Source organism: Medicago truncatula, chromosome 6 (assembly GCF_003473485.1).
Source record: "Medicago truncatula cultivar Jemalong A17 chromosome 6, MtrunA17r5.0-ANR, whole genome shotgun sequence".
In the NCBI taxonomy this organism is placed as follows: domain Eukaryota; kingdom Viridiplantae; phylum Streptophyta; class Magnoliopsida; order Fabales; family Fabaceae; genus Medicago; species Medicago truncatula.
Window position 1 is genome coordinate 8,379,817 of NC_053047.1, and position 25,239 is coordinate 8,405,055.

The 25,239-nt window shown below is 32.9% G+C and overlaps 3 protein-coding genes, 1 non-coding gene and 1 pseudogene across 4 annotated transcripts; 4 read left to right on the forward strand and 1 right to left on the reverse strand.

Annotated features, from left to right (window-relative positions):
* Nucleotides 1-702: 702 nt before the first annotated feature.
* On the forward strand, nt 703-1,856 carry LOC11418954 (basic endochitinase). Its single transcript, XM_003618769.4, has one exon. The coding sequence runs from the start codon at nt 741-743 to the stop codon at nt 1,647-1,649; it is 909 nt and encodes a 302-aa protein (XP_003618817.1). The 5' UTR covers nt 703-740; the 3' UTR covers nt 1,650-1,856.
* A 92-nt stretch (nt 1,857-1,948) lies between these two features.
* Nucleotides 1,949-10,820, reverse strand: LOC11408831 (COP9 signalosome complex subunit 3). Its single transcript, XM_003618770.4, has 11 exons — nt 10,517-10,820; nt 8,127-8,245; nt 7,109-7,355; nt 5,059-5,116; nt 4,855-4,944; nt 4,561-4,626; nt 3,686-3,778; nt 3,350-3,508; nt 3,143-3,264; nt 2,912-2,984; nt 1,949-2,290 (listed from the first exon to the last, which is right to left on the reverse strand). The coding sequence occupies exons 1-11, from the start codon at nt 10,699-10,701 to the stop codon at nt 2,225-2,227; spliced, it is 1,278 nt and encodes a 425-aa protein (XP_003618818.1). The 5' UTR covers nt 10,702-10,820; the 3' UTR covers nt 1,949-2,224.
* Nucleotides 10,821-12,133: 1,313 nt separating this feature from the next.
* On the forward strand, nt 12,134-18,170 carry LOC11408832 (ruvB-like protein 1; annotated as a pseudogene).
* Nucleotides 13,083-13,178, forward strand: LOC112416131 (small nucleolar RNA R64/Z200 family). Its single transcript, XR_003006445.1, has one exon. It is a non-coding gene; the product is annotated as a small nucleolar RNA R64/Z200 family (small nucleolar RNA).
* A 2,093-nt stretch (nt 18,171-20,263) lies between the features above and the next one.
* On the forward strand, nt 20,264-21,226 carry LOC11414489 (elongation factor G-1, mitochondrial). Its single transcript, XM_003618773.3, has one exon. The coding sequence runs from the start codon at nt 20,264-20,266 to the stop codon at nt 21,224-21,226; it is 963 nt and encodes a 320-aa protein (XP_003618821.2).
* Nucleotides 21,227-25,239: the final 4,013 nt, after the last annotated feature.

The window sequence follows — 25,239 nt, forward strand, 5'->3', positions numbered from 1 at the left end:
GTGTGAATTATTACACTACTCATTGGATAATTTTTATGCAGGTGCCCGATATGCCTGAGTCCAAGTGACATCCCTACGAAAAGGTTTGAAATGATCAGTTCACACACTTTCTTGTGTAATTTGAACCCGATTTGGATATTATATTAAAAAAAAATAAGGTAAAGTGAAATTATTGTTAATCAAAGTAGCAATAACGAGCATTTGCAATTGTGTTTGAAGAAATTTGAATTTTATCTCTTAAGATTACAAGGTCAATCTCTTGCCAATATAATGATTTTTATGAAGTAGGGTAATCAAGTAAATATACACAATTTCTTTTCTATCTCCAGTACAAAGAATGGAAGCAATAAAGTTCGTAGCAAATTTACTATTTTTTTTTGTGGTGGTTGAGGTTTGAACCCCAGACCTTACATATATTATGCATTGTTCTTATCAACTGAGCTAAATTCACGAGGACAAATTTACTATGATTATGATTATGATGCAACTCAAAATTTCCTACACATAAAAATATAACTTTTGATATCCACGACTTAGGTGCATTTATCTAAAGTCAAGGTCTTCTTATAAGTAAGAGTCCACTCTTGCCGGTGTCATGGGCCCCACCAATATGAATATGACTGAAACCAAGAATCTTGACATCTTGTGCAACTTTCCTTGCAAGTTCCATTGCAAGCCTCTATATATTAGTGGTATCTACCATACGCAACTTCTAACAAGACTTATAAACTAGAGTCGCAATGAGCAACAAATATTCTTACCCTTCACTTCTTCTCCTTTCAATTTCACTCACCTTGTTTTTCCAATCAACAAATGCAGGAGATCTAGTAATTTATTGGGGCCAAGACAATGGTGATGGATCTTTGAGAGACACATGCAACACTGGTCTCTTCAATATAGTAAACATAGCATTCCTCTCAACTTTCGGAAGTGGTCGTCAACCACAGTTAAACCTAGCTGGTCATTGTAACCCACCCAATTGCAAAAATTTGAGAGATAGCATAAATATTTGTCAGAGTAGAGGCATTAAGGTTATGCTTTCCATTGGTGGTGAAGATAGGAACACATACTCTTTTTCATCACCAGAGGATGCTAATCAACTTGCTGACTACATTTGGAACAACTTTTTGGGAGGTAATTCACCCTCTAGACCTTTTGGTGATGCTATACTAGATGGAGTGGATTTTGATATTGAAGGAGGTAGTAAACTCCATTATGAAACACTTGCTTTAAAGCTAAACGATCATTATAAATCTTCTAGAAAAAAGTTTTACTTAACTGCTGCTCCATTGTGTATCTTTCAAGATAATATACTTCAAACGGCAATTAATACTGGACTTTTTGACTATGTTTGGGTTCAATTTTACAATAGTCCTGGTGCTTGTAACTTTGTTTCAAACAATCCAACTAGCTTTAAGAATTCATGGAGCCAGTGGATCAATTCTATGTCTACTAAAAAGGTTTTCGTTGGACTTCCTGCTAGCTCATCTAATGCAGCTCCAAGTGGTGGTTTTGTGGAAGCACAGGATCTTATAAATCAATTGCTGCCTATTGTTAAGCCTTCACCTAAGTATGGTGGTGTGATGCTATGGAATAGGCGCTTTGATGTGACATCTGGGTATAGTTCCAAAATCAAAGCAAGTGTTTGAACCAAGGACAAGTTCTTATTTTCCTGTATTAAATAAATAAAGTTCAAATTAAGAACCTAAGTTTATATCAAAATAATAATCCTTAGGAATAGGAACCTAAGTGTTTCGAGTTGTCTTTAACTATGTGCTGAAATATTAGCCAATGTTTCATGTGTTCTATGTTATATATTAAATATGAATATTACTATCTTTTATTGTTATGCCAAATATCTCACTTTTCTATAATGTTCTTTATTATATATCTTTAAAGGGAAAAAAAAATCTAACTATCAAATGCTAATGCCTAAGACTCAAATATCTCATGATACAAACAATATATCATACTAAATTAATAGATAAATCTCATACTACTGCAACATGCTAAGCCAACAGAGCATACATGAATGTGCAAAAATGAATCGAAGTTTTTAAGTAGTTGATAAGACAATTTAACATCCACCAAGTTTATCTCATTTGGGAGCAAAATAAAAATACTCCCCAACTAACAGATCCAAGGTAACCAAGAGTAAAGGGAAAAGGTCAATGAAACAGATCTACTTCAATCATTCACAGCACTATGAACAGGTACCCTAATCTTAAATGTTGAATCTTGTTGGAACATCATAGTCATCAAAATCATATCTCTGTCTCTCTCTTCCAACCTGAAAACAATCACTCTTGTTAGTTAATGATCATTCTATAGTGTTAGATATGTTTTAATCCCTATAAAATTCCCAACTTTCACTCTTTGTCCATATAAAAAGTTTTCATCAACTTTTAGTCCCTAAAATATATTTCCATCCATACTTTTTTTTTCTTCGAATTTCATCGCAAACTGGTTAGATCACTCCCAGGACCATCATATATAGTTTTTAAGGCCTTGAGTTCATCAGGGAGTCTCCTTGGGACCACGTTCACGTGATTGATTTGGGAAAAATTTGAGATATTTTATCTTAAAAATCGTAAATTGCAATATTTAATAATGATTAAATTAATTTTAAAAAAGTGTTAATAAATTAGAAACCCTCCACGTCAGTAAAAAGTCAATGTGGCAAGTGCCACGTGGACTTCTGTTAACCACAGAGGCTGGAATTTAACAGTAGGGACCAAACTGTTGATAGAAAATATTTGAAGGACTAAAGACATTTTATAGGGGCTAAAAATGAAAGTTGGTAATATTATGGCGACTAAAAACTAAAGCTGGTAACTTTATGGGGACTAAACATATTTAACCCTTCTATATACAAGTTTAGATAACCAAATGAAAACGATTGAACACTCACCTTGGACAAGTACAACTGATCACATGAAATTTGTTCATCCGTCGCAGTAAGTTTCTTTGACAGTGCCATTATTCTGAACATTAAGTAACCATCAAATAATTAATTAAAAACATTTTTTGGCAGCATATTTTCATTTGAAATTTCAGGTGAAAATTGTTGATTGTTATATCAGGTAGTACAAGAAAGGCATTGAACATTAGTGAGCTTAGTTTGAACAAACCAAAATCATACCTCTGGATTGATGAATCGATATGCTCAATCATTTCGCAGGTTTTGTATTGCTCAGGATCCTCCAAGAATCTCACCATTCCATCCTTCTGGTTGATTGTTGCATATATCTCACCATCCTGAATCTGTAGATCAGAAATATGTTATTAATGGTAAATTTTGATGCTATATGAAAATGAAGCAAAAAAATAAAATCATTATGAGGACAACCATTTGTAGCACATGCATTTCAGCTTCCTTGGCACTATTTAAATGAACAGTGTTAGCTATGTCTTCGAGAGAAAGGGTCAAGTATGTCTGTGTCAATCTCTGAATATTCCTCTTATACATGGATGATACAACCTGCTTAGCCAGTCCAAGGTTGTTATCCTAAAAAAGAAAATTTACAAATAAAAACTATCAGTATGTCACATAAACAGGCAGTTTCAGAGAAAGCTTGATAAATACTGCAGAACATTAAAACCGGAAGTTAGACTTGGTGCATAGCCAAGCTTCGTCTCAATGCCAGATGCTTAAAATAAAGGATGAGTATGAGAAGGAACCCACCGCTTCAAACCTGCCTGCATTTGCATTGACAAAGGCCTCTACTTCTGCAACTTTTCCATTGTTATAAGTCTGTGCCAATTCAATACAAGGGTTCTGAAATGAGAGAATAAAATTAATAGACGTCAGCACGGCTCAAGTTATTAACTTCGAAATATAGGCTTGAGAGGCAGATTATATTCATAAATGTGTTTCAAATTAATCAACCAAACTAGCCAATGGCAAGTCATGTTTCCCATTCAAGTTGATACACAAGAAAATTATTCTAAATAATCAAATTTGAATAAAAATAATAAACTGAGGGAAGCCACAAATGGAATCTAACTTCTAAGATTGGTGGTCTCTGCAAAACCTAGAAGAAGAAACACGAAGCGAGCATACTGTGGAAGGGGGGTCTCATTGGTAACGATAGATTCCAAAATCCTATCTATGTACAGGGTCAGATGACCTTCATCCTATCTATGTACAGGGTCAGATGACCTTCAGTCTTCACAGTGTAAGAGGCTGGATAAACAAAACGCTTATGACCAGAAACATCATCTCACCTCACTCACAGTATATGTTAAGAAACTCAAGGCCTCAACGAAACCAGTTAAAAATGCCTTTAATATTAAAAGCTCTTGCGGCCAAATACAAAGTCAGAAACTGGAAGCAACCAAGTGAATGTTGTAAATAATTACTATTTAAGGCTAGAATTTTCACTCTTTTTCCGTTTGTGCATATCACTGTTTTAGTGTGTAATTAGCACAGGTTTTTCAGTATATAATTTTAAAATGTGCTCAAAATATTTTACAAAAGAACATCAATGTGAATATTTTGTTCAAAAAAGGTTAACGACTTCCTATATTTTTCTAGCCTCAACTAAATTGAAGTCATACCTGACAAAAGAGTTTCAGATTTCTTTGAGCGAGTGGAGAAGCATACTTGGGAAGACTGGTAGAGAACTGCCACCCAACGCATATCAGGTTAGATGATTAATCACAAAGATAGAACCTCACACTATAACGTGTAAATTAGTCAAAATGAGAAAAAATCTGAAGATGAACAACTGCCTTATGTTACTAAAGACGATATTTTGACTGAGATGCATAGGGAAACTACTCCACTGAAATCTCAAAGAAATTAGACAAACAGTTTATCACTTAGAAGCAAGAAATTATATAAAGGCTTACCTGTCCATGACGAATAAGAGAAACCAATATATATTTTTTGTAAGCTTCAATAACTATAGCATTCATCATAGTCATGGGAGCAGTTACAACCTACAAAATATTACCCATTAGCTACTACAAACATTGCCGAAACAAAAGGTTGATATCAGAACAAGGTCATGAAACACGGGCTATACAAAGTTGCAGTTATTCATGATTACTTACATTATGAAGAAGGTCCAATGCTTTCTGAAAGCGCTTCTGCCCGATGCATATCATACCTCTGTAAATGTTAAAGTTAAGAGATTTTAGATGAAAGAAAACAATAAGAAATATCAATATGATGAAATATGTTGGATGTTGACTAAATACAAATGACAAAACCCTATTTATAGGGATACAAACATTCTGGTCCTAAATAGGGAGATCAAGAGTAATATAAAATCCTAAGAAGGTTTAAGATACTGCGAGATTATAAAAGATCCTAGGAAATAAAATAAGTTATTCTAATGCAATATAAAAGATATTATAAGATACTTTATGCTCTTAACAATAATAAAGTAAAAATTCAGACACCGTAGTCTGAGCCATTAAAAAAAAAAAAAGTTTAGTAGTATGCAAATTCCTCACTAAGAACTTGTGAAACAGCATTAACTGAATCACCAAAATGTTGGTTTAGCTATTCAATGTACTCATCATTTACCGGATGCACATTTCAATCTAATGATAATCAAAATATTAACTAATAGAATAATTCGGCTGTCAAATCCTATTTCATTTCATTTGAATAATTCGGCTGTCAATGAAAGTAAATACACATGCTGACTATTCCGATGAAATGGCCTTGGGGGGGGGGGCTAACTCATCCTTACAAAACCGGCTTTGTAAGGATGAGTTAGGCCCCAAATTTCGACATGGTATCAGAGCCTATCCTAGATCTATTGTTGGGCTTCCCGCATCGTCCACGCTTCAGGCCCATTGGGCCGGGCTGAAGCGTGAGGGTGTGTGTTGGAAATTCCGCCTTAATTGCGGTCTGCCCCTAGTCGCCTTAATTGCGGCCTTTGGTTAGCCTTCATTGCAGCCTCCAACACCTTCAACGTGTTGGCTTTGAGGGGTGGATTTAGTCCCACATCGGATAGATAGCACTCTTGAGAAGAGTTTATAAAGAGGAGGCACTCCTCACCTTACAAGCCGGTTTTGTAAGGATGAGTTAGGCCCCAAATTTCGACAGGGGTCAAACTACAATACAGAATCTTTCATAAACTCAGTTAAAGAAGAGACCATTGCCCTGGGTCAATGATAGTGATCAACATGTGGATTTGCCACCGTAATTGACATCATAGTTTCTAAGATCAACAATATATTCTCACCTACCATACAGATACACTTGCTCAAACTCACTTGTAAGGTTTGGTTATTTTCGAGATTTTTAAAGTTAATATGAAAATACAACATTCCTAAGTTTGATGCAAGTTCTTTTTAAAACAAAATATAGAAAATATGGGGTGATTTTTTATATCTTCATTTACAGCTATACCTAATACAACACAGTTGTATTTTAAAAATGGGTACTTAATTTCAGCAGGAAGAACAAATAACCCTGGATAACTTGGTTTAAATTATCCTAAAATAATCAAGACCAAAAGCAGTTGGGAGGAGAACAAAAAGATTATGATAGAAATCAAAGAAGCATGAAACAAAGAATACAATATCTCAGTCTACAGCTACTAAATGCCCTCCATATGCAGTCTATGACACTAGCATTGCAATGTTAGCTACTAAATGCCCTCCATATGCAGCCAGCCCACCCTTTAACTTGGGAACCAGGGTTGTGGGGCATAACGGAACTCTGAAATCCATTTGCAAAGAAATCAAAGCCTCCCTTACCATTTTTAAATAACATTTTACTTTTTAAAATGCCACCAATTTAGACGACTTTCAAGGAGGACTTCAAACATCAAACAGGGGAAAGAAACTTTTAATTAAATTTCTATACTCTTCCTGTTCCTCCCCTTTCATTTCTTTTTTACTTCTTCCCCTTCCAAGTTTCAACTCCCATTAAATTACAATTGAAATAACATATGAAAGATTCACAAGCAGTAGATGTGAAAAACAGAACTACCTACATTTTATTGAGAAAGAAGTAAAGAACAAGTCGAGTATGTTGAAGAAATTACAGTATGTTATATAACTAAAATGCAATACTGAAATATATGAACAAATCCTACATCTGTCTCTCTTTTCCAACTCAAAAGAAAAGAAGAAAGCAACGCACCCGTAATAACAGTACAGATAAAGGTCTCGCGGATGGTCTACTTCAAAAACATCATCATCCAATATGGATAGACCAGTTTTGTAGCATTTTGCCAACAAGCAAAGCATAAGAAACTCTGCATGCAGAGGAGTCAAATGCTCAGCGGAGACTTGAAGTTTCCGAAGAGCAGTGAACATTGGAGCCACCCCACGTATAGGAGCTTCCAGCAGCGTTACTAGGTCCTTCAACCTCTTGCAAACAGATACAACTACAACAGCCAAAAACAACAAATAGAAAACAAAATCACAAAAAGAAACGGTAATTCTTGTATGCGCATAACACCTATAAGTATAACCAATCCAGAACTCAAGATACATTAAAATAATAATAGAAAGACATCAAAGGCTGTGTTTAAGTTATTATAATCTAAAACTTTTAATGGACTGGGTAATAGACACCATGTATTCCTTCAAAATATTTTAAGAGAAACTTTTCCATGAATTGGAGGGACTAGAAAGGGGACAGCATGTCGCCTTTTGTAGTTCCTCCAATTCAAATGAAACTCCTTTGAAAAAAATTCTATTATTCTTAAAATAACTTCTCCAATGTCAGTTTTTCTGTAAACAACTTTGTCAACATTTAATTCAAAGAGACTCGGACATGGAAGGAAACAGTAACACGGAAAATAAGTATAAAATGACGTCACAACTCACAACATATTTTTCACAAATAATCCATCCATATTTCAGCATCTTTCCACATCAAGTTGTTTGTTCTTAAAACTTGTACACCCTCCGGTCACTAATATAAGCAAAAAAACTACATTTTAGGTTCATTCATTTAATGATGTATGTGGTCTATAATAAAGACCATGTACATCATTAAATGAATGAATCTAAAATGTAATTTTTTGCTTATATTAGTGACCGGAGGGTGTATATGTTATGGTAAGATGGTGAAACATTATTCTGTGGGTAAATAGTAAACAAGCTCAATAATGCAATATTGAAATCCCAATATTTCAACACAAAGCAAGTACATTTTTCTGGCGCCAACCGAATCTGCTCCACACTGCAAGCATTGATGAATCTTGCTATGATCGGAACTGCCTCTTCAGCTTGCTGCTGATTTGAAACTGAAGCAGCTGAGAATGCATCTCTGTAACCATAAATGTATGTCTCCAATTAAATAAAAACAGAAAAAATAAATTCACTATTCCATAACAAACAAAACAGGCACGTGAACAAGATTTAAGGAACAGTTCAGATAAACTCGAATGCAAGCACTTCTGAAAAAAAATATATCAACAGTTATAAAAATAAAATAAAAAACTTTTTCTTTCTCCTATCTAAGTTCAAATTTTACCCTGCATCTCAATTTTTCAGAAAGTTCCTTAATTAGCTTCTCTATTCACTCCTATAAAGTTATAGTTGTAGCACTCTTCATAATGAAGGTATGTCCGGTGTCCGACACCAGCACGACACCGATGCATATGGTTACATTGAATCACTTTCTTTTTCTCAAATTATGATCAGTGTCTACGTATCAGTGAAATGTGATTCATAGATTATCAATACTTTATCACAAATAAAAGACTACAGATTATTTCAATTCAGAAACACTTGTATTCTAGTATGTAACTCCTTTAAAGTGAGCAATTTAGAGTCTGAGGTAATTATATCAACCATTGATGAAGAATTCAATTGTTAATTTTACATATTACATGCACATGCAACACAAATTACGAGTGTGTTAAAATAACAAGCGCTCATTTTCTTACTTTACTCTCAACTCACTTAAGATGATCCAAATCTTATATACTAAATGTCTGTTTGATTGACTTATTTAAGTTTACCTATTGACATAACCACTTGTTAGACTGTTTCAAAGAGCTTATGAAAACAACTTATAACATATGCATAAGCTATTTTCAACTTACTCCATAAGCTCTCCAAGACAATTCATGAAAACAGCTTATACCTTATATAAAAGCAATTCGGTTTTATCTTATTTTTTGTAAAAGAAATAGCTAATACATAAGCATTTTTATATGATAACTGTTTAAGCTATAAGCGCATAATTAAGTTGTTTATCCAAATTGGGACTAAATTCAAAGGAAATAATTACCACCTAAGCAAAAAAGTGAATATTTGGTTCTAGAGTCCATCAACTAGGGTTTAACATTTAATCCAACAACAATAATGACATGTATATAAGCTAGCTGTTTTCATCTTATTTCCATAAGCTAAGCTTATGAAAACCACATATACCTTATATGGAAACAATTTATCTTTATTTTATAGAAATAACTCATACATAAGCATTTATATGACAAGTTTTATGTTATAATTGCTTAATTAAGATGTTTATCTAAACAATGCCATTTACTAGAAGCCAATAAAAATTAGGACTAAGGGCCTGTTTGGATAAACAACATATTTGCAGCTTAGCCTTAGCGCTTATCATGATAAGCGCTTAAGCATAAGCTACATAAGCTATTTTTATAGCAAAAGATAAAATAAAGTTGAATTGTTTTTGTATATTCTAAAAGATGTTTTCATAAGCTATATTGGAGGCGTGTCCGGTGTGCAACACATGTTGGTGTCCAACACTAACACATGTGATTAGAATCAATTATGCCATTTACACAAATTATCACCGGTGTTGACGTGTTAGTGTCGTCTGAGGTGTACACGTTAGTGGCTTCATAGCTAGAAGCTAATCTAATTGGGTCTAAATTCTAAACAAATAATAACAACCTGCTGAATATTAAAAAAAAAAACTCTATAGAGTCCAGAAACTAGGGTTTTAACATTAAATCAACAACAACAACAATACCTAAAATCTAAGAATATATAGATATATTAAAAAAGAGATTCTATTCTGCTATTATAAAAAAATGAAGGCAAAGTAAGGATTGCTTACTTACGAAGCACAGACACCGGACTCGATACTAACACTTTGATACCCAAAATAATTTGAGAAAATGACATAATTGAATGTAATCGTATGTTTCAATGTCGTATCAGTATAGTGTGGTGTTATATATGACATTCAGTTGTTTATTCATCCAAACAGGTCATGGCAATATTAGAAGGTAATAGAAATTGAGAACTATGTAGCACCGACATTTCCGATGGAAGGCATGTCTGGTGTCCGACACCACTGACGCATGTAATTATATTCAATTAAGTCACTTTTACAGTCAGTGTCGAATCCATGTCAACGTGTCAGGGTCGTATCCAGTGTGTACTTCATAGATTGGTAATAAATTCAAATAAAAAAATAACATCAAAATAAAAGTGAATATTTGGCTTAAGAGTCCAGGAATGGGGTTTAAACATTCAATCAACAATAACAAAAAAAGAAGCTAAAATCTAGTAATTAAAAAGCGATTATAAGAAAGAATAAGATTATTGTGATACGTACAGAAGATAGAGAAAACCGAGAGAATGAATGGAAGGATCAATGAGTTGAAGAATTGGATAGAGACGAGATGAATCGGAACGGAGAGTTTCATCGGAGTGTTTCAAGATGGTATGAAGACGAGCGATGTCGGCGGAGGAGCTTGATAGACCTTGGATTTGTGCGATCAATGGTTCGAGAGGATCCATGGCGGTGATGATTAGGGTTCTGAGTTCTGAGTCGAGTTGATTCGACGAGTAACGAGTGAGTGGGTTTTGAAGGAGGAAAGATGGGAGGTTTTATATATGTGTTGGTTTATGTGTGCCTGTGTGAAAAGGATTTTTATTTTTGAAGTTATACTGCATTTTTCTAAAAAAATAGCAATATTTTTTGTCAAAACAAAGATAAAAAAATGGCAATTTTTAGACTCCTTTCGTCCCAAAATTATTGAGAAGATATCGTGTGTTCCAAGATAGGGGTTATAATCGTAACTTTTTAAAAGATAAGGAGTCAAAAGATCATATTTCCCCTATGTTAAAGGGTCAAAAGATTATATTTCCTTAAATATGGGTCACTTTTGCAATTTTTTTAATAGTGAGCCAAAATCGCAACATTTTAAAACTTAGGAGGCGAAGAGTGCAATTTAACCTATTCTTTTATTATGTGTGATATATATTTTTTTTTATGAAAGAGTGTGTGATACGTATGAAATTTACCGATTACTAGTAATTTTGGTTCCTGAAATAAAGAACAAGTAATGCATCAAAATTTTTAATAGTTTTTGATCGTATATTTTTGTTAGTCAAAATAATCTTTTAATGTTGATATTAACATTTTTCATATATGATTTATATTTTGTTAAAAAATTCTAATTTTTTTTGGAAAGATTTTTACAATTTCCTACACATTTATGCAAAATGTCATTAAAAAATACAAAAATTAACTTAAAAATAAGGATTAAAAGTTGAAGAAATTTCTTATAGGGATTAAAACGAAAAAAAAATTGAGATATTTATAGGGATCAAAAACATATTTAACCTTCTAAAGAATGTATGTCCTAATGTATATTTTTATTGGGTCATACTAACTTATGCCCTAAGGGCACAAGTTAAGGATTAAAAAAAGACATTAAATGCACAATTTTCAAAATTAAGTTTCGACATTTGGCTTTAAATCTATGTATTATGAGCCAAGATATCATTTTCCTTTTTTAATTAGGATTTTTTTTTTTTGGTTTTCGCACCGGTTTCCAACCCACCAAAGGTGGACGACTAATTCGGCTAATGCGTAGAGGCATGTGCATTGGTCAAATATTGTTCTCCTAGGAATCGAACCCGATATTCCCGGGTACGTTCTTCGAATAAGCTCTTTATCACTAGAGCCCAAGGAACTTAATTTTTTTAATTAGGATCTTATTAATAAGTGAATGCATGTGAATACATTGATCACACATATTTTAATAAAAACTTACTATTATAGGTTTTTTTTTTTGCCACAGATAAAAAATTTACTATTAAAGATTTTTTTTTTCCGCTGAGGTTTAAACCTCACGTATATTATCCTGTGTTGTCTGTGTCAACTCTTAAACTCACGATGACGCTATTAAATGTTCACATTGTTAACATTTATACTGCTCCCTCAAAAAAAAAAACAATTTATACTGGTATAAATCAGGAACGGACCCACCGTATACAGCCAAGTGCCCACCGTGTATACGCTGAGAACCCAGAACACAACACACATCAATTTTATTTCTTCTCTCTCACAACAAGAAACAAACCCCGTCAAGGCCTCTCTCTTCTCCACTCTCAGCATCACCTTCAAACCAACCATCTCTCTCGCAGTTCTCACTCACTCTACGTCAAGGTAATCCAATTGATTCTCTAGTTTCTCATTCCTTCACCAATGTCTTGTTTTAGGGTTTTAGAATTGAGAATTGAGAAACTTTTTAGGGTTTTAGAATTGGAGATTGAGAATCGTTAATAGCTTTTCTGAATGCATGGAAATATGCCATAGCTTTTTTGCTACCGCCAAATGCCATATGTTTTTTTTTTTATTAATAATATAATTTGTTCAAAAAAAAGAATTAAGTTCATTGTTATAGAGTTTGGAAAAATTGCTTGTACATGATAATTGCTTATTGAGCATTGTGACTTCTGTGTACAATTGTGGCTAAATGACCGTCTTATAAGTTATAACTTATATAGAAAAAATGTTCTTTTCACAATTAGCATTGATGTTATTTTAGCTCATTTAGCTCATTTTCAACAAATGGATAGTAGACGATTTTTATTGTAATTGTATTGCATCAAACAATGTTAATTCTTGTTGTTAGTATAATCTGCATCATGAAATTTTAGCCACAACAATGTAGAATGTCTGGGTCCACCCCTGGTATCGATGCGTCTCTGTTATGTGTAATATACAAGTGTCTCTGTTATATTTGCTTTGTGATACTTTGTCTTTTGTTTCAAGCTATGAGCAGAAATTTCATTATAATTGAGAGCTATTGCATTAATTTAGTTTACAATTTTTTTTTGTTTTTAGAATTTAATAATTTTTAAAATTGAGTGTTGTGATTTACAAATTGTTTTTGTGGTGATAATTATAGAAGAAAATTCACATCTCAGACTTTAGAGATTTTCATGATCAATGAGAATGTCAATTCTTATTCGCAAAGCAAAAACTTGTAATATATCTTTGCAACTATGTATTTTTTATTTTACGAAATTTGGATATATAAATAGTGACGAGAGATTTTCAATGCATCTTAGTACTAAGTTATTGAGAGAGATACTTGTGTACAAACGAACATGTTATGGTTTTATAACTAATGAAAAATAACATATAGTCATTAATTATTTTTTTAATAAAAATGTAAAGTTAAGATAATGAAATCGGTTCTCCTTATTTTTCTCTTTACCGTTGAAAAAATATTATTGTTTGCACATCAAGTTATGCTCTGCCTACGAAATTATCGTTCAATCAAACTCTATTGATTCCCAGGGGGGTTGATAGAAGGGTTGTTTGGTAGTCAGCGCATGACTTGATTGCAAACAATGATTTTATCAAAGTGACCAAGAGAAATAAGATTAGAACCGATTTTCATTATATTAATTTTACATTTTTATTAAAAAGTTAATGATTGTCATGTTATTATTCGTTTTGTACGCAAGTATTTCTTGTTTGCATAATTCTCATGTAATCGTCATAAACAAATGCATCTGGTGTTGATGTCACCATCGTAACTGGTGGCATCTCCATTGGAGTTGTCTCATATTTTATTGCCTTGTGGAGCGGCGTCGTCGCCTTTACCATTTGGGACTTACCATGAGACATACATTCCTTCCTTTTCTTTTTACCTTTTCTAATTTAGGGTTAAATAAGTTTTTTGTCCTTATACAATTTTCAAATTTTGCTTTTTATTTCCTCTAAATTTTTTATCAAGTTTTAGTCCTAAATATTTTCCATCATAGGCAAACTATCCTATGAAATTTTGAATTACTTTGTGCAATAGAGGGACAAAAAAAATAGGTTCGTCCGACCTATTTTTTAATCAAAAGCATATTCACGTTGAATTGTCCCCCGATTCTAATTGCATTCATAGTTTTGTTACATTTCATGCTAATTATGCTAGAAACTGACTTCTACCTCCCACTCAATTTTTATGAAGTCTTAAAACATAGGACCCTAGCCACTTTCTGCACATAATTTTTGGTTGTGTGTCCACCTTTTTTCCCTCTTTTTTATACGACATTTTCGGATTATACCTAGTCCAATTTGTAAGTGATATACACTCAAACCCTAGCCTTATTTCATTTCCTCTTCCTCATATACATTGCTGCCGCTTTGCTTCTCATTCTCAATCTGTGTCATGTTCTTCTCCCTTCAATCTCTCTCCCCATGCATGTCAAAATTATATACAAGTTTGTTTAATGTAATTTGTTAAAAAAATAATCAAATATCAGTGACCGCTATTTGTCATACGGCTATCCCGCTATCCAAGATTGACTACAAAGATGAAAATTGAAGAGGTTCAGTCGACAACAAAGAAACAGCGTGTTGCTACTCACACTCACATTAAAGGCCTAGGTCTTGAGGTTCGTTCTCTTCTCTTCCTCAATTTAATAAGTTATTTTCTCCGTTTTGTGTTTGTTGTGTGTGAAGCCATACCCTTTTGCTTATTTCTTGCTATGCTCAAAGGTTTGGTCATTGTTCAGGTGAGTGGAAAAGCATTGCCTTTTGCTTCTGGGTTTGTGGGACAAGCTGAGGCAAGAGAAGCGTGTGGCCTTGTGGTCGACATGATACGCCAGAAGAAGATGGCTGGCAAGGCACTCCTTCTCGCTGGGCCCCCGGGAACCGGAAAGACTGCATTAGCACTTGGGATATGTCAGGAGCTTGGGACCAAGGTTCCATTCTGCCCAATGGTTGGTTCCGAAGTATACTCAACGGGGTTCTTATGGAAAATTTTCGACGTGCTATCGGTCTTCGTATTAAGGAAAATAAGGAAGTATATGAAGGCGAGGTCACCGAGCTCTCTCCTGAAGAAACTGAGAGTATAACTGAAGATTATGGTAAAAGTATCAGCCATGTGATAATTGGATTGAAGACAGTCAAAGGAACCAAGCAACTAAAGTTGGACCCCACCATATATGATGCCTTGATCAAGGAAAAGGTTATTCTTTTCTCTTTTTCAAAGGTCATTTTAAATCTATACAAATATTGGTGTCAAACATTCTACAGCTTTGATACAGGTAGCTGTCAGGGATGTTATATATATTGAGGCAAATAGTGGGGCTGTGAAAAGGGTTGGCCGAAGTGATGCTTTTGCTACTGAGTTTGACCTTGAAGCTGAAGAGTATGTTCCACTTCCCAAGGGAGAGGTTCACAAGAAAAAAGAGATTGTTCATTATACTTAGGGTAATGCTTGTTTTAGCGAGAAATAACATCCCGAGTACATCCCGAGCAATGTATTGTGTTGTGTTGTTACTGTAGCGTCTCACTTTTCCATCAAACCACCCATTTTTCCAGCTAAATTAAAATCATACGGTGTGCATGCTTCGTGAAATTTTCGCCTGGTTATTTCTCGCTAGAAATAGCAGTGCTCTTTTTATGTATGATTATAAAGATTTTCTAATTTAGTAAATTATATTTGAATTCTTGGTGAGAAATCGTACTATGGATCGGGTTTCATTTCTAAATGTAATTGTTAATTTCAGTAGTCTCACTTCTATTGTTTGTATGGAGCTTAACTACTCCTTAGCTCTGAAAAAAATAAAATAAAGCTTAGGATATAATTTCGAGCACTGCTACATGGCACAACAGGTATCACGCACAAATTGAGCAACTACATTTTCATTCCCTATTTATTTACAAGTTCTTTACAATTAAAAATAAGTTACAAGTAAAAATAAACAAAAAGGAAACTCCACATCATATAGAAAACCCTGTTAACGATAACTCTTTTTGACCTCCTACCACCAACATCTGGAAACTAAGCCATAACCACTTATCATCACCATAATAACTCATTCTGCCAATGATGTCTTCATCTTCGCCATGATGTTGTGGTTGCTGAAGTTATCTTCATCATCACCGTCGTCGACGTTGTCATTGTCGCCGCAACCGTATAACTATCATTGGTTTTTCCCACCATGTCGTAGTTACTGTCGTGTCGACCATCGCCGTCGATGTTGTCACCGTCACAATTATCTTTGTTGTTTCAGTTGTTACCATCATAGTCAACTCTCACTGCCCAGTGGAGGTAAGGGATGAAGCTGCTGCCGCATATAAGAAAGAATAAATGGTCCAGACTATGCAAAAATATTTTCTAGACACTTGCTATATACTGGGTTGTTACTGTGATTTTGATTATTTTTTGTGCTCAAAGGATGTAACCCTACATGATCTGGATGCTGCCAATGCGCGACCTCAAGGTGGGCAAGATATTTTGTCTCTTATGGGCCAGATGATGAAACCTAGGAAGACGGAAATCACTGACAAGTTGAGACAAGAAATTAATAAGGTATTTTTTATAACTTGTAAAAACAATAAGGTATTTTATATGTTTATAAAAATGCTTATGTTGGTGACAGGTTGTGAACCGATATATTGATGAAGGTGTTGCAGAACTTGTCCCTGGGGTTCTCTTTATCGACGAGGTGACTTCATCGTTAACTTTCTCCCTAATTAAAGCCTGCAATTGTATTGCATCCATTTAATGAAGTTCTAATGCTTCTTTACAGGTGCATATGCTAGATATGGAGTGTTTTTCCTATCTTAACCGTGCTTTAGAGAGCTCGCTATCTTCAATAGTAATCTTCGCCACAAATAGAGGAATATGCACTGTAAGGTATGATGAAACTAAAATTGTGTATTAAGTTTTGCTGAAGTGGAAAGTTTGAAGAAACTAGATAAATGAAATTTGATTACTAGTAGCCCGTCATTTTTGAGGTCTGTAGTTAATTAGTCTTCTTCAGTGCTGTATGCATGACCTGATTTTGCAGTATCTCAATGGGGCATGTCTCTGTGTTTTCATGATTTGTTGGGGCATAGAAGTTTCTTAACACAAAATTGCGATCATATTTGTTAGCAGTTACAGATTAATATGATCCCATTTTAATTATTTTTATCATGTTCAAAATTGAGTGTAAGAATGACTGTTCTTTTACAGAGGGACTGATATGACCAGTCCTCATGGTATACCTGTTGACCTATTGGATCGATTGGTGATCATTCGAACACACACCTACGGTCCAGCTGAAATAATTCAGGTAAATGATGGCCTTCAACTTTCTTTCAAATAGCCTTTCAATATGTCAAACGTGCTAATTTTGGATGCTCCAACATACAGATTCTAGCTATCCGAGCTCAAGTGGAGGAACTTGTTGTGGATGAGGAAAGTTTAGCTTTCCTTGGGGAGATTGGACAATGGACATCTCTAAGGTCTGAATTCTAGATTACTTGTTATCTAACTTTTTCCTTTCGTATGTGACTTATATGTGTTGTTTATCATATCAGGCATGCGGTTCAGCTTTTATCACCTGCGAGCGTTGTCACCAAGATAAATGGCAGAGACAACATCTGCAAGGTAATAATGAATTGAACGTTTGCACTTGAAGTAATTTGTTTACTTTATCCCTTTAACGTACGTTGCTGCTGTTTTGAAATTTGTAGGCGGATCTTGAGGAAATTTGTTCACTTTATTTGGATGCAAAATCATCTGCCAAGCTACTTCATGAGCAGCAAGAAAAATACATATCATAATGCTATTTTCAAACTGCTTGGTATTATTCTTGTAAGGAAATAGTTTCCTACCTAGGACAAACTCGCAATCCTATGATCCATTTTGTTAGACCTTAGAAGTGCCTAATTGCTGCATTTCCTATTGAGCATGGTGACACTGTACCTTGCGGTTTCCTCCATGCAAGATCCCTTCTCTCTGCTGCAGTCTTCCGGCAACAACAGTGATAGATCTTCTTTGGTACGGTGGTGTCATGAACGGGAGAGGAGAGTCTAATTGGCTGCCAGAGTTATTTGACCGTGTTTATACTTTTTTTTTTTTTTTTTGTCATTTGGCTATTTGTGGTTTTGGATCATCATTCTTGTATAAATGATTGTAATGTTCATTTTCATAGTTTCATTCACTAATGAGAATATAGAATTACAATCCATTCAATCTAACTCTTTTCTCTCAATTTCTCCCTAAATCATTTGTTGCTAGAGTAACAAGAAAATTGTTGTGCTAACACAAACAACAGAACAATCATGTGCTCAGTTCAACGATCATCGATTCATACATTCTACATCATCACAGAGACTTGTGGGATGATCTAACATTAATGATACGACTACTCTAACTCTCTCATAAACCTAATATTGACCCCTGGAGAAATTCTTCTACTTTGTAACATGATTCAAGGTTTATTGGTGAAAATTTTGGTGAAGTTTTGTAGGGAATTAGGGTCACTTGCTTCTATTTGATTGACATGGAATGATGAAAATGAATTCTCAATTGCCAAATTTCATAGAATTAAAATTTCCAAAGTGAACACGGGCCACTATAGACATAATGAAGTTGTATGTTATAATCTATTTAATTATTCTGGTAATCCTATATCTGTAATGATATAATTCAAAAAAATTATGAAATGAAGCTAAAAGTATCCAAAGCATCCTACGTGGATATGTGTCATACAGGGAAACAATTACTATTTAAAGTGTTTCTACTTCCTTACTCTTACGTGACTTCAGTGCTGAACATCATACATAAATACAAGACATTGGACAGGATATTGACACATGTAATAATTTAAAAAGTAGAAGTGAATGTATAAAACCATACGAGTTATCTGCGTTGAACATCAGAAATGTCCTCAAACTAAAGTGGCGTGTGTTATTTAAAGAATCCTTAAACTGTATAGGTTGAGAAGTTGTTTAGGGTAGTGATTTGTTTAATTCTCCATGTGACTGCATATTGAGTGATTTTGGTTGCTCGCTTAAATTGGATCTTGTGGCAAGTATTACAAATTTAGAGTTAGTGAAAATATAGTTAGTTAATAAGGGTTTGTTATTAGGTTGTTAGTTTGTTAACTTCATACAAGATCTATATATAGCACATCTCATATACTCATATATCATCTTTTAATCAAAATAATTAATACGAATTTGAAGAAATGTTATGGAACTTTCAGACTTATTTAAAACTGTCCAAAGAAATGAAACTCTCATGTTCTAAAGTATTATTGCAACAAAGCTACAAAATGTAGCTTTAACTATTGACTAGCATGCGTTAGAATGTGCTTCCAAAGTAAAATAAACATGGAACGTACAAAGTGTTTAGGGTATTAATTTTTCAAAGACTCACTCAATTTTTAAACTGCAATGATCAATGTCTTCGTAAGTATAGTTCATTTGATAAAGACCATTGTAATATGTAGAGATTAAACTTCAAACACACGATTTTCCATTTATTCATTTTAATTGGTGAAATTTTAACCCCTAAATTACTTGACAAAATAATTTTTTTTTATAAACGATTTGTTTTTACATCACCTTTGTTTTGTTATCCCCTCCCTAACCTGTAGAGTAAAACAAGTTGGGGGCAACATATCATAATATAATCAACAAATTGGGGCAATATTTTTACAGTACAATCAACAATGATCTTAAAACCAAGGATTTATATCATATACATGATCAATAGTAAGAAACATAAAATTTCGACGTCGACATCGCAACATAAAGTCACGACATTCACCGTCGTTGGTGGCCTTCTGCGTAGCCTCTTAGTTAGCGTATGGCTACTCCATCATGAGATTCATTATCGATCAGGTTCATCACAACTAAATTTCTTCTAACTTAGAAATTTAAATTATTCTAAACCACTAGTTACTTACTATTTGGTTCATACCTCTGCCATGACACATTAATCATGAGTTCTTATATCAGTTCTAGTCAATTAATTAATCTTCCAACACATACGACATGGTATTCAATGCATGAAGTCGGAACGTCTTATATATGAAGCCTTAAGGACACATTAACTCCAGTAGTGAATAATAATTTTAACACTCCTTCAAAATAAATAAATATTGATTTCTTTATTTTGGTAAAAATAAAATAATAATTTCCCACGAAACCTAAAAATAAATAAAACCACTTATATATATTGTTTGTTTTCAACTAGCTTCGCGTATTTATGACAGTGCAATTCTTGTTCTTTCTTGTCGAGATGGTGTTAAAACCGAATCCATTACTATTGATCAACAAATGACAAGATTTCAACTTCCAAGGCTTATATTTATCCACGATCTTGATCAGGGAGGAGCAGATCCATGGAACGTTGTAGATCAAGTAAAATCTAAGCTTAATCATCGTTGTGCTGCAATTCAAGTTCCAATATGCATTGACGATTGTTATGTTGGATTTGTTGATCTTGTCAAGTTAAAGGCCTACTTTTTTAGCTCTTGTGGACTTTTTGATCTTGCCAACAAGTTAAAGGCCTACTTTTTTCGCTCTGAAATACCTGATTATGACGATGCAAGAGAAGTACCCAAAGATATGCAAGCCTTTGTGTTGAAAAAAAGACACGAACTCATTGAAATTGTATCAGAGATTGATGATAAAATTTCTGAAGCTCTTCATGGTGGCAGCCAAATTCCAGAGTCTTATCTGGATGATGCAATTCGGAGGGCAACTATAGCAAGGAAATTTGTACCAATTATCATAAGTGATGAGAGATATGAGGGGATAGAAGTATTTATGGAGGGTGTAATTAGGTATTTGCCGAGTCCAATCGATGTTAGTAATTATGCTCTTGATCAAAATAGGAATGGCGAGAAAGTTGAATTGTCTGGAAGTATTGATGCTCCATTTGTTGCAAAGGCTTTCGTAACTTGGTATAGGATGTATTTAAAATTAACTTACCTAAGAATTTATCAGGGTGTTATTAAGAAGGGTGATTTTATTACAAATGTTAACACTGGTAAGAAGATTGAGATTCCTCGTTTGGGTAAGAGACGTGAACATGATGAGAGTGAGGAAGTTGATAAAATCAAGGAAGTTGATGAAGCTCATGCTGGAGAAATTGTTTTTGTGTTTGATGCTCATCTTGAATCTGGAGATACTTTTACCGATGGGTCTGTTAGATATATAATGACTTCTGCTGCTGATGTTCCTGCTTATTCGGTCTCAAAAGATTGTGGAGAGAAATTTTCAAATGGTGTGAATTGATTCATTCTAGAGAAATAATTGGTTTGGTTTATTAGCTTTGCAATGGTTTGTTTCTTATTTATAACTTATTTTTTATGCTGAATCTGTTGCTTAATTATTGATACTGTGTTCTGCATTTAACACTTGATCCTATCTCTGTTGTCAATATTATCTATTTGATTCTTAAGTTTAACATTTTGTTGCCTTGTTCTAGTCTTCTGCGAAATGTCCTTTTTAAGGTTACTTGCTCCTATTTGATTGACATAGAATGATGAAAGTGAATTCTCAATTGCCAAATTTCATAGAAGATATTAGGCATCTAAATTAACATACTAAAACAAAGGAGAGAATTAACATTTTCAAAGTGAACACAGGCCACTATAGACATAATGAAGTTTGTATGTTATAATTTATTTAATTATTCTGGTAATCCTATATATCTGTATTGGTATAATTCAAAAAAAATTATGAAATGCAGCTAAAAATAACCAAAAGCATCCTACGTGGATATGTGTCATACGGAAAGAGCTACTATTTTAAGTGTTTCTACTTCCATACCCTTATTCTGTCTTATATTCAATATTGAAAATAGATACATACATTATATATATGACATTGACATGTCGACACATGTAATAATTTGAAAAAAATGAAAGCGAATGTATAAAATCACAAGTCATCTGTACCGAACATCATATATATCTTCAAACTAAAATGTCGTGTGTTATTTAAAGAATCCATACTATCTCATCCAAATCACAGTTTGTTAAAACTTTTTATAGAAATCTTCTTATATTTGAATAATAATTATTTAAAGAATTTTTTTACAAGAGAAAAATTACACGTTAGGTTCTTACCTCTCTTTCCCTTGGGAAAAACATCATTAGAGTACTAGTATCAATTATTTTGAATTACTATACAACAGAAACTAGCATTTTCTTTTGGAATTCCTATAAAGTTTGAACGACTGTCAATGATATAAATTCCTTGAGTGCAGTGAATTCAAAGGTCAATATGAGACGTGTGTTTGGAGGCTTAAACACATGTCTCGTATTGACTTTTCCATGATTTTGAGTTATTTTCATGATATAGTTTAATATGTACGTCCAGTTGACACAAATTAAACCAAACACACAAATAACCTTTATGAATCTCTCAGTCAGCACCCTAACTAGGCCAACATATTTAGGAATATAATTTATTATGTTGTTATTTTACTTTTACTAGAATTTTTATGTTTTTAATTAGTTAATAGTACACTACATCAATTGTTTTTTAACTATTTTTCTTGGAAAATACTAGTGTCACATATATATTTTGTTGGCTTAATTGCACTTTTGATCCCCTATCTTTTCAAAAGTTGCGATTTTGGCTCTTAACTAATTAAAATACAAGACAACCCCCTATGTATTGGATTTTTGGCAGTTTTGGCCTCCAATGCCACTTTTGACTTAGTCTTCGCTGACGTGGCACGCACATTCCTTATGTGAGGTGCCACGTGTCGACCATTGTGGGTGCCACCTCAGCGAAGACTAAATCAAAAGTGATATTGGGACCAAAACTGTCAAAGATCCAATACATAGGAGGCTGTTTTGTATTTTAATTAATTAGAAAACTAAAATCGTAACTTTTAAAAAGATAAAGAGTCAAAAGTGCAATTAAACCTTTTTTTTTAACGAAGTTCAGTGTCACATATTAACAACACCCATTTTTCTTTTATTGATATTTGTAGATAAATCCCAGTGCAACATTGCTTTTTGCACGTTCTGTTGTTTCCCCAAGTAGTTGTTTTATATGTATGTGATTCAGTGAAAGTAGAAAATCACTTTTCATGAAAATAATGTATCTGACTCATAGACTGATGCTGCCGTAGTTCTATTTCTCTTGTCATACATCAACCCAAATTATGCTCTATGACAAGAGTACACTATATAGTTCATAATCATATATTATGTATATGAGATAAATAGTTATTTAGCTCCGTGTAAAAATATTTTTAAATAGTTTTTGATTATGTATTATGTTAATTAAAATAGTATTTTATGTTGAAATGCTTCTTTGATACGATTATTTCAGTCTTTCAATATATTTATTTATTATCATATCAATTCTTATAAGTATTTACTGTCATATCAGTAATATATGAAAAGAGTTAATATCAACAACGAAAAACTATTTTAACGTCAAAAACTATTTTGACTAACAAAATATACAATAAAAAAATATTTTTGAATTTTGATACATTGATGACTATTATGGTTATCGTTGCATTTTTAAGAACCAAAATAACTTTTCTCAAAAAAAAAAAAAAAAGAAGAACCAAAATAACTATTTTGGTTGGTTGGTTTATAGTTATAAGAACCAAAATTACTATTTATCTATATTTTGATTGCTCGAGTTATTAAAAATGTATTATTTAAAATTTTAAAGATAGTTTTTTCAAAAACAAATTTTTTATTTTTGAGTTATTACTTAAAACATTCTTGGCATGTTAGCATAACCAATTAAATAAACCAAAGGAAGAGTATATGTTGTTGTGTCGAGAGTTAAAAGGAAATAATATTTGAACAATCATTAAATTTCTATCATATTTTCACTATATTTTTATTATATCTTTTTTCTTTTTCCTCTCTTTATTATTTTAGTGCAATAAAAAGAGAGAGAAAAAATTTCTTCGAACATTATCTAAAAATGGGTTTACAAACATCATTACTCAAAGATAAAATGCATGGTCTTCTCTTTGTTAGTTTCAAAATCATTACTCACTTCATTTCAAAACAAGTGATCAATTTGACCATTTTACTGATATTATGACAAATGTATAAAAAAAGAGTTACTTTTACTAAATTATCCTTTTAAGATATTGATGCGTTGAACATCATGATAAATGCAATTTAAAAGTGATGAGAATAATATTAAGAAAAATGCACTTAATATTAATTAGATAGTACAATCAATAACTAATAATGCATTTTCTTCCAAAAAAAACACTAATAGTGCATTGAAAATAAAAAAAAAATCATTCATTTTAGAACATATTTCTACAAATGAATCTCTCAATATAAGACAGAATGAGTTGATAAAACATGAAGAAAAAGAAAATGGGAACAAACAAAAAGAAAACAAAGTGAAAATTCCAAACTTGAATGGAATTGGAAAGAGGAACACATGGTACTATCATACAAGACAGGTTGTCCATCTCCTCTTGCCCTTTTAACGGTCAAACGTTGCTTTCTTTTGTTCATGTCTTCTTACTTTTTCTTGGATTCCCCAATATGATTGGTAAAATATGATGGATCATGTTTTTTCTTGCTTTCAAAGTATGATTATGAAATTATTGGCCTATCATCTTTACTATGACTCAAATTTGATGGACACTTTATCTAGCATAGTTTAATACCCCTTTGGTCTCATTTATTAAAGACATCTGAGTTTTAATAAAAGTTGATGTATTTAGTTAAAATTTTGAATCATATAAATCAATCTTTATGGATTAAAATATCTTTTATAAATAGAACTAAAGAAAGTAAGTGGTTAAATTCTAATGGCTAATGAATTTCAACATACAAGTTTAAATTATGATTTGAGCAATTTTTTATTAGATTTTACTTACGAATAAATTTTAAATTACTAGCTTTACGTTCTTATTCTAAGAACTGTAGGATTAAGACAAAACTAGATACTTATTTAAAAAGAAATAAGGGTTCCTTATTCTTATGTGAAGACTACTATTTTAATTTAGAGAATGATAATTAGACATCTTATAAGATTTCGGTTGATTCAATATTTCAGCTCTATAGACAAATTACACGTAAATTCAATTGTAATTGTTTGTTCAATGTTCTTTTGAAACGACCAACGTTAGTATTGTTTGTAGGAAAATGTTTTGTTATCAGACTTAACAAATATCATTAGGACACTTGTTAGTAGGACACTCTAAGAACTGTAGGATTAAGACAAAACTAGATACTTATCTAAAAAGAAATAAGGGTTCCTTATTCTTATGTGAAGACTACTATTTTAATTTAGAGAAT

Excerpts from the sequence above, each read along its gene's own strand:
- LOC11414489 (XM_003618773.3), top strand. The coding sequence starts at position 20,264 with ATGACAAGATTTCAACTTCCAAGGCTTATATTTATCCACGATCTTGAT.
- LOC11408831 (XM_003618770.4), bottom strand. The coding sequence starts at position 10,701 with ATGGATCCTCTCGAACCATTGATCGCACAAATCCAAGGTCTATCAAGC. Across the intron at positions 8,246-10,516 it reads CTCGGTTTTCTCTATCTTCT|AGATGCATTCTCAGCTGCTT; the intron begins GTACGTATCACA and ends TTATGGTTACAG. Across the intron at positions 2,985-3,142 it reads ATCGATTCATCAATCCAGAG|AATAATGGCACTGTCAAAGA; the intron begins GTATGATTTTGG and ends CTTAATGTTCAG.
- LOC11418954 (XM_003618769.4), top strand. The coding sequence starts at position 741 with ATGAGCAACAAATATTCTTACCCTTCACTTCTTCTCCTTTCAATTTCA.